Source organism: Morone saxatilis, unplaced genomic scaffold, assembly GCF_004916995.1.
Source record: "Morone saxatilis isolate NCDOM2014 unplaced genomic scaffold, NCSU_SB_2.0 Contig19, whole genome shotgun sequence".
NCBI lineage: Eukaryota > Metazoa > Chordata > Actinopteri > Moronidae > Morone > Morone saxatilis.
In genome coordinates, this window is record NW_023339751.1 from 9517255 (window position 1) to 9525802 (window position 8548).

General features: G+C 39.2%; 3 protein-coding genes across 3 annotated transcripts in view; 1 reads left to right on the forward strand and 2 right to left on the reverse strand.

Moving 5' to 3' along the window:
- Positions 1 to 314: 314 nt before the first annotated feature.
- Positions 315 to 1741, forward strand: si:ch211-217g15.3 (uncharacterized protein LOC368914 homolog). Its single transcript, XM_035662946.1, has 4 exons — positions 315 to 389; positions 530 to 593; positions 734 to 771; positions 862 to 1741. The coding sequence occupies exons 1-4, from the start codon at positions 382 to 384 to the stop codon at positions 1577 to 1579; spliced, it is 828 nt and encodes a 275-aa protein (XP_035518839.1). The 5' UTR covers positions 315 to 381; the 3' UTR covers positions 1580 to 1741.
- A 5-nt stretch (positions 1742 to 1746) lies between these two features.
- On the reverse strand, positions 1747 to 3488 carry fuom (fucose mutarotase). Its single transcript, XM_035662947.1, has 6 exons — positions 3351 to 3488; positions 3081 to 3149; positions 2929 to 2999; positions 2691 to 2789; positions 2519 to 2592; positions 1747 to 2119 (listed from the first exon to the last, which is right to left on the reverse strand). The coding sequence occupies exons 1-6, from the start codon at positions 3433 to 3435 to the stop codon at positions 2053 to 2055; spliced, it is 465 nt and encodes a 154-aa protein (XP_035518840.1). The 5' UTR covers positions 3436 to 3488; the 3' UTR covers positions 1747 to 2052.
- A 2905-nt stretch (positions 3489 to 6393) lies between these two features.
- echs1 (enoyl CoA hydratase, short chain, 1, mitochondrial) overlaps positions 6394 to 8548 on the reverse strand; it is a 5510-nt gene continuing 3355 nt past the window's right edge. The window contains exons 6-8 of the mRNA XM_035663919.1: positions 7516 to 7635; positions 7354 to 7421; positions 6394 to 7261 (exon numbers count right to left, since the gene is read on the reverse strand). Of these exons, the coding sequence (XP_035519812.1) occupies positions 7196 to 7261; positions 7354 to 7421; positions 7516 to 7635 (254 nt within the window). The 3' untranslated portion in view covers positions 6394 to 7195. The remainder of the gene's footprint in view (positions 7262 to 7353; positions 7422 to 7515; positions 7636 to 8548) is intronic.

The following is an 8548-nucleotide window of genomic DNA, read 5'->3' on the forward strand; positions in this document are numbered from 1 at the left end:
TTATACCACATACATACATATACATACATATATATATATATATATATATATATATATATATATATATACTGTATATATATACTGTATATACATGTACATTCACACTTATTAGACTTGATGACAGAATGAGGAATTTAATCGTAATCAGCCATTGGGTGAGATGATTTTATCTTGACAAAATGGCGCTGAACCACCTTGTTAAACACAACAGGGACTAGACAAGATGATTTACTATATACTGACGTTCCTGCGTTCAGACGATACAAAGGTCAAGAAAATGTAACCGGTTTATTGCTGGGACTTTGGTCCTTCATTTACACAGCGGAAGTGACAGATTTCTTATTGTTCAGATCTAAAACGTTGAGCTGGAAGTCAAACACCATGTTCAGGTAAGAAAACTGATTGTTAACCTGTGTTTAATGCTCAACAGTGTATAGACTGCAAGGTTTGTTTCTTTGACTTTAGGTATAATGTTTTTTACACGAGGACTTGAAATCTTGGCATTAATTCTGAGTCTCTTCACTTTTAGGTTTTCTCTAATCGTCTGTGTTTCTCTAATATATGGCATCTCGGCGAAGCCATATAAACCCTGGGTATGTATATATTGCTCCTGGCTCTCCGCATTATTCGACTCTACAGCCTCAGATCATATCATACATTATTTAAACATGCTTGTATGGTCCATGTCTTGTATTTGGACAGCAGTCATGTAACGTTTGTGCTCTTTTCTCAGGATAAACATACAGATGAAGCATTCCAGGATACCGTTATGTAAGTTGTAATTTCCTTCAACTGAAATGAAAGAAAATAATCCCTAGGACTGAGGAAATGCAGGCTGAGATCGTATGAATTTTATTTCAGGTCCATAAATGACAAAGGAGAGATGTCCTGGGGAGTGGAAATGGAGCCTCCAGAGGACATGGATAAGACTGACTATGACATCGACCCTGCCATGGGGATTTGGAAGATTGTAACGGGCAGCGAACCGGGCAAACAGCCTCTGAATGCCGAAGAAGACTTGGACAGGATGTTCCACCCATCACTGACCGATTTCCTCAAACTTCACCTCAAAATGACGGGCGCCCTCCCTGATGCCGACATCCAGGCAGTGCTTGCTGCCAACATGGAGCACAAACAGGAACCAGAGGAGGATAAAGATGACAACATCCACCCTGTTTTCAGCGAGGCGAACTTCGAAGAACCAGAGCAGGACTGGGATGACGTCTACCACAAAGCGATGGAGCAGCTGGGTGGATATCTGGCCCCACTCAAGGCTGAGTACAAAGCTGGTGACGAGGTCCGTGTTGCGCTTTCTGAACCAAAGATGGATGAGGACGAGCTTTATCATCGCGACCACGAGCGTTCGCCTGTGCAGGTGGAGCCGCTGACACATGAGGTCGTGGGCGAGAGTGAGGTCAAAGTTCACCTTCAACCAGAGGCAGACATGGACGACCTGTACCACATGGATGTCCCACAGCTCATCCCATACCAAGGTGATACTGAAGCTGCAGCTGATGTGCTGCCTCAGAGGAAGCACACCGAACCAGAGGAAGATCTGGATGATTTCTACCACCAGTGATCCTTCAGCAACAACCTGTGTTGATCCTTGTTGTTTCAAATCTAATTAATATACTGTAGCTGCGACAGGTGATTAAATCATAAATATCATTTGAGTCCATTAAACTCAGTAAGAATGAACAATAATGTACATGTATGTATCTTGATAATAAAGATATTTTAACACACTTATCAACGACTTCATGTTTTATTTATTGAAATGTATGCACAACACAGAAGTACAAAATAATTTCTGCTCCATGTAAACTGGAGATTAAATCAGATCATATTTACAGTTAATTACACACATGAACAAGAATAAATTATGTTTTGAATTTACAGCTTCTGGTGGAAAATGAACAAAACTGAAAATTAATTTCATGCAAAGTATTTAACATTTCTTGATTCTCTTTAGAAATAATTACAGTTGTGACATTATAGCATTATTATTATTATTACTTTCAAAATGTGTGTGTGTGTGTGTGTATGTGTGTGTCACTGCAGCAGCTCAGCAGGAATGACGCCCTTCTTCAGTATCAGGTTACCATACAGAGCTGTTTCCCTGTATAGACAAGAGGAGCAGAGAAATATAAGAAAGGAAAATATTTACATCCATCAACTGCATTTTAAAGGCACGTTTGAAATAATGAGACTTTTGTGGAGATTTAATAGCATCCAGAGCTCCGATCTGCCGCCCACATCTCATATTTGTTCAGAAATTAATATAGTGAAGGAAGTGAAAAGAAATGGCAATTGAGTCCGATTATCGGCTACTGAAACAGAGTTATCGCAGAGAACAGGTACCCATTTTATGACTTAAGAAGGTCTGCTGACTTCTGTAAAAGACAAAAGAGTTGAATGGAATCTAGAGAGGTTTCTTTAGTAGTTATTGTATTTTACAAAGTGACACATGCCTTTTATTCAGCTATGAGATTCAAATGAAGACAGAGAAAATACACACCCTGTTGCCACAACAGCGTACGCTTTCTTGGCTCGTTCATAGAAAGCAAACCGTTCCACTTTCTGAAGAGGAGCCTGTATGTAAACAGAAATAAACACACAAAGAGTCAAAAATCAAAGGATCTACACCACTACTTTATTCTTGAAATCACTGGGTGAGCAGGCTGTTTTACCGGAGACCCAGCCTGACCCAGGAGCTGTGTGTAAGTGTCCCACACAGGGACGGCTAGACACCTCAGTTTGTCGCTGTCTACCAGATCCATCACTGCAGCCTGTGGAGACATATTAGCACAGGGGCAACAAATTAAATTTAAAAAGATAAGAAAAGTAGCGTGCAGGAATATGCACTCATGAGTGCCACAGACAAGACATCCCTCAGTGGTTTAAGCTTTAGATTCATGGGTCCTGTACCGGATTGGGGACGTAGGTATCCAGGGGCAACAGCTTCAAAACGGCCTCCAAAAGCTGTGGGATTCCCAAACCTACATGAAGATCAGACACAGGTGGAACAATTGATTACACACACACACACACACTATTGACAGATGGATGCATTCACATACCATCAGCTCTTATCTCTGTTGGACCACAAGTACAGATGGAAGACGCTGGAAAATTTGCATCAGCAAGAACTGAAAAAAAGAAAGAGTCAGTGAGTGAATTAATTGTCGTGGCCTTGGAGCCACAGGTTAAAGACCCCGTCCTGCTCTTTCACTCTTGACACTGGTTTGTTTACATGAACTTAGCCTACTTTACTTACTCCACTTTACAGGCTATCACTGCTACGACAAAGGCGACCTGTGTGTGTATGTTGTTAAATAACATAAACATACCCAGTTCATCCCCATGGCCCATTTTAGCGAGGGCATACAGCAGTTCAGGTGATAAAACAGAGGGGATCCCTTTCAGTGCGACCATACTGGCAGCTACACAGCCAGAGAGGGCTGGAGAGAGTAGTGAGGCGACGCGAGAGCAGTCACTGCAGCGTACTTCCGGGTTCGTTTGTATCGATAAAGTCTTATAACAAATAAAAACAAAAGCAGTTTAGCCCGTAGCGAGTCTCACATGTGTATTACGATGATATCTCCTGTTACTAAAGCCAAGTGTCACACTGCTTTACGTTTTCGGTCTGTCGGACGAAGGTATTTGTAGGTTGTTAACTATCTTGACTTCATCTTTTTGTTGTAGACGCGTCATGTGATCAGAGACTCTAATCTGATTGGGTTAGAGGGGCTGGCACTTCGGGTCACTGTCACAAACTTAAAATTCAAATATTATAGTTTATTGTTTGTCTGAAAGCCCAGTGTGTACATACATTGAATTATATTTTCTGTTTCAGTTTTGTTTATAACATGTAAATTACATTGTAAGGTTGGCCTATAGTGAAAAAGTGATAAATGACTTAATTCATATGGAATAAGATTAATCTATTTAGGTTTTGCGTTTGATTAATATTTCCAAAAAAAAGGTGCAGTCACTTTTGCAAACAATAAGCAAAAGTTAGTCTATCTAATGAGTTTGTAAGAGCCTATATGAGGCCATAAAATTGGGTGGTGTCATTAGTCCGACATACTGCATAGTCGGTTAATCTTCGGTAGATGTTGTTTCTGACACCCTTGGGTGGGCATAATTCAAAGCAGACACCGGGTGAATGTGTTATTCCGACACGGTCTCTGGTGCCAAGAATGTGAGATAATGAAAATATTTGTCAGATGAAAACCACTCCACCCCGGCCTGTTTCATCTGAGCCAGAAAAACTCTCAGCTGGATGGCAGAAAAATGCTGAGGAATCCTTTCCATGACCGCAGATCCCGGTTCTGTAAAAAAAAAAATCTGAGATCTGCATATAAAAAGGCTTTTTTTTAAATATAAAAGTCAAGTCACAGTTCAGTGTTGCAGGCCTATATACTGAATTTACAATCCTCTTACAGCTGCTGTTAATAACGAACGGGAGACATTTGTTGCTGTATTGCGAGTTTTTAATGTGCAAATATTTGCTTTAGTTTGTTCATAATATTTCTAACTTACAGACCTACGATGTATTGTGGAGTTGGGATGTTCTGTGTGTCATATGCCACTCTAAAAATATTGTGTTTTCTGCTAACGGTGAATCACTTTACACAAATCCTTTGCTATAGAAAACTATTTATTATTAACTTTATGTGTAGCTGCAGGATTCATGTTTATGTAGCTTATTTTTTCAGTTTACTTTTATTTTGAGTGATGCAAATGAATTGACAGCCATGCATGCAAACGAATCCATGAAAATATTAAAATAAACTGAATGTAAAAACACAGATAAAGTCACCAGCTTTAGGAGAGAGTGATTTTTTTGGAGAGGGCTGGGAGGCTGCTGAGCAGGAGAAAGGGCCCTTGCAGGAGCCAGGCCTGTCTGCCGGACTGAAAGCCCCTTTCTCCCTCTGTGGACCCATGCTGCTCTCTCTTTATATCGGCTTCTTTAAATGAGTTTATCACGCTATGAGGGTCTGCGCTGCCAAAATGTAACGTTTTGCCCCCTTTGTCCGTGTGGAGAGCCGCAATTGAGTCTACATTTATTATTTTGACCTTTCGGTAGCCTCAAAGAGGAGCTTCTTTTCGGGCCCTCTCTGCAGACTTTTTGTGCTTCCCTGCGGAGTGAGGAGACGAGTTTTTTTTTTTCTTCCCTTTTTAAAAAAAGTTTTGTTCCAGGGGGCTGACAAGAAAGCAAGCTCCAGGGGAATATTGAATGAAAATAAAAATCAATTAGGCCATGGCCTTGTGAAGATATGGGGCGCTGCCGTGTGAAGATCAGAGAGAAAAAAGGTGCCTCAAGATGATTGGAGCTGCAAGAGAAAGAGCACACTAACCAAATTTGTTCTGGTGTTTTCTTTGAAGTCAAAATTATGGTTTTTGCTGTGTTCCCGAATATTTTTAGGCAGTATAGGTGATGAGCAAGACTTAAAAGATCATTATTTTTTTAATCTATTTTCAATAAAACAAAGTAGTTTTTCTTTGAAGGGCCTGCAGTAATTACTACTGAGATTATATTTGAATTAACTCTAAATCATTGCATCGGTATAGTGTTAAATCCTACAGACAAAATCAGCTTCACTGACAATTTGTGAAAATGCTATCGGCTATAAAACCTTTAAATCGAAGCCTTTGATTATTTAATGATACATAAATCTGTGCTGCAATAAAATTTGGGCCTATTAATTATATTTAAATAAAGAAATCACAGTTTGTTTAGTTGACTGATGAGAACAATTACAAAACATAATGCTGACAACTAATTTGTTTCTCTACCACCAGTGTCTGATGATTTATTCCTACAGTATTTTAATGACTTGACTTTTATAACTGTCACTTTGCACTCAGTTGCACCAAATTAAGCGCCTATCTGCATACGACCCGGTATGCAACCGGCCCGTTCATTTCATTGTCCGGGTCCAGTTTCTGCTTTGTGTAACAGCACTAGAGCCCCACCTGGTGGTCTGAAGAGCACACTGGTGTGATGATATATCAAAGAGAAACACAATGTCTCTAACAGTGTTAATAAATTATATGTATATGATACTCTGTTGCACACTGTTGAAGATGGTGGTATCATGTTACTGTTACATATCATTCATTATATCATTATGTCACGCTGCTCAGATAGTAGTGCACTAGTTGTATGTGTACTACTATTGCCTGTCATTTTACATTTTGTGGCTATTTGCTCTCATACAATTTCAATTTTTTATTTTTTTCTTATTTTATACACATTTAATTACTTATTCTATTTAAGTTTCTCTACTTATTTTGTCCTTGTGCAGCTGTAAAATATGAATTTCCCCTCGGTAGGATCAATAAAAGGATCATCTTATCTTAAATTCAGACACATTTTCCCATTTCTGTTCATGTCTCAGTTACAGCACTGAAAACCACTCTAGAGCTTTATTTGTAAAATGTACACAGAAACAAGTTGCCTACGAAATGCAGACAAACTTTTGAGAGTGAAAATGAAAAGGCAAAGTCAGTAAGAGTCATCAAGATAGATTCCTCCTGTTAATCACTGATTATAACACAGTTAGTTCACATACAAACCCCCTGCACTCTTTCACCCAGACTGCATTTGATTTTGATACTGAGCCTCCACTGGCAGCGGGGCTTCACTGTGATAAGACACTCTTGTGCACTCACTCTGTGCCAAATCTTAATTCAAACAGCGTATGTTCCACTACCATCAGGATTTCTGTATCATTTAACTTATTGCAGATAAGGAAATGACCCGCTGATATCAGGAACTTTGGCAGCGCTCAGACTGCAGGCCAAAGTGACACAAATCTGATTTTGTTTTGCTCATATGTGACTTATGACAGTTTGAACAGCACGAATCACAAATCAATCTGATCTTTTCAATTCTGATTTGGGCCACTTTCTTATGTAGTTATGTTGCAATGTGACCTCAGTGTGAACAACCATATCAACATTTACGTGACTTATGTCCCTCTAGATCTACGTTTGTCATGTGGGTCACTTCAGGACTGTGACCTGTTCACACTGGAATTATTAATTAGATATGAGCCACATTAAAAACATAATGTGAACAGCCAAACAAAAATCACATCTGAGCAATAAATCAAAATTGAGTATGAAGGCTTTCAGTGTGAACGCAGCCTTTGTGTCCTTGGCTGAGCTCTTGATCTGCTCTTTTCTAATTGTCCTGGAAACTGGCCTTTCTCTTCTCCACAAATGCCGTCATGCCTTCTTTGCGATCATCCTGCACGGAAAAACAAAGACAAACGTCATAATTGGAAAGTCAAAGTCAGAGTCAACCCCTCTCACTATCCTCAGATGGGCTCTTCTACTCACAGTAGCAAAGGTAGCGTGGAATAAACGCTTTTCCAAACGATTACCCTCAGCCAAAGTCAGTTCATAGGCTGCAATCACACAGAAGAGCACGTCAGACAACATTAAAACTTATTCAATTAGTATGTTTTAAGATACTTAACTTTTTTTTATTAGTTTACACACCTGCGTTAACAGCCTCTTTAGCCATCGCAGAGACTAGTTTGGAGTTGGAAGCAATTTTCTCCCCACATTTAACAGCTTCAGACACCAGCTGGTCCACAGGATAGATTTTACTTACCAAACCTGGAAAACACAGAAAGCTACTGAATCAAGTGTCATACATTTAACCTATGACTTGTTTATTAAGTACTCTGGTGCAATCTCATCTTTAGTCAAATGCTGTAAAATGTTTAGCATGTTACCCAGCCGTTTATTCAGATCATTTACTTAAGTAAAAGTACCAATACAGAAGTACAGTAGTATTATCAGAAATATTTACTTAAAATCCTGTATCTAAATTAAAAAGTACTCATTGTAGAGAAAAAATTTACCATGACTTGTATATTATTATATTGTTATTGATGTCTCTGTGTGTAAGGAGCATGTTATGCTAATTTTGTCTAATGGCTCTCAACATAGGGGTCGGGCCCCCTCCAGTGAGTCACAAGATAAACCTCAGGGATCATGAGATGATGACCCACAAACACACAGCTAAGAGGTCACAAAGCCAAACAAGTTTATTTTTAACGTTTTGTATTTTATAATCTTACATTGCTTTACGTAAAAATTTGAATCTGCAAAGTAACTAATTAGATTAGACCTGTTGATGTCGTGGAGTATAAAAAGTACAATATTTTAAAGAAGCATAAAATGGAAATACTCAAAGTGCCTGAAAATTGTACTTAAGGGACCAGTGTGTAGGATTTAGTGGCATCTAGCGGTGTAGTTGCAGTTTAAAAACACCCTCGCCTCACCCTCCCATTATAAGTGTGCCGGAGAAACTATGGTGGCCACGAAACTCACGGCAAACTTGAAAAGCCCCGTCTACAGCCAGTTTGGTTTCTCCCTTCTGGGCTACTTACTACTACTAGAAACATGGCGGTTCAACATGTTAGAGGACCCGCTCGCTCTTGGATTAAAATTCCTCATTCTAAGATAATAAAAACACAACAAGTCTAATTTTAGGTGATTATAAACTAATGAAAACACACCTGTG

What these genes read in the sequence shown, in the direction of transcription:
- si:ch211-217g15.3 (XM_035662946.1), top strand. An exon ending in CGAAGCCATATAAACCCTGG is followed by an intron (nt 594 to 733) that starts GTATGTATATAT and finishes CTCTTTTCTCAG; the next exon opens with GATAAACATACAGATGAAGC. An exon ending in GCATTCCAGGATACCGTTAT is followed by an intron (nt 772 to 861) that starts GTAAGTTGTAAT and finishes ATTTTATTTCAG; the next exon opens with GTCCATAAATGACAAAGGAG.
- fuom (XM_035662947.1), bottom strand. Translation starts at nt 3,435, where the DNA reads ATGGTCGCACTGAAAGGGATCCCCTCTGTTTTATCACCTGAACTGCTG. An exon ending in GGGCCATGGGGATGAACTGG is followed by an intron (nt 3,150 to 3,350) that starts GTATGTTTATGT and finishes TCTTTTTTTCAG; the next exon opens with TTCTTGCTGATGCAAATTTT. An exon ending in ATACCTACGTCCCCAATCCG is followed by an intron (nt 2,790 to 2,928) that starts GTACAGGACCCA and finishes ATGTCTCCACAG; the next exon opens with GCTGCAGTGATGGATCTGGT.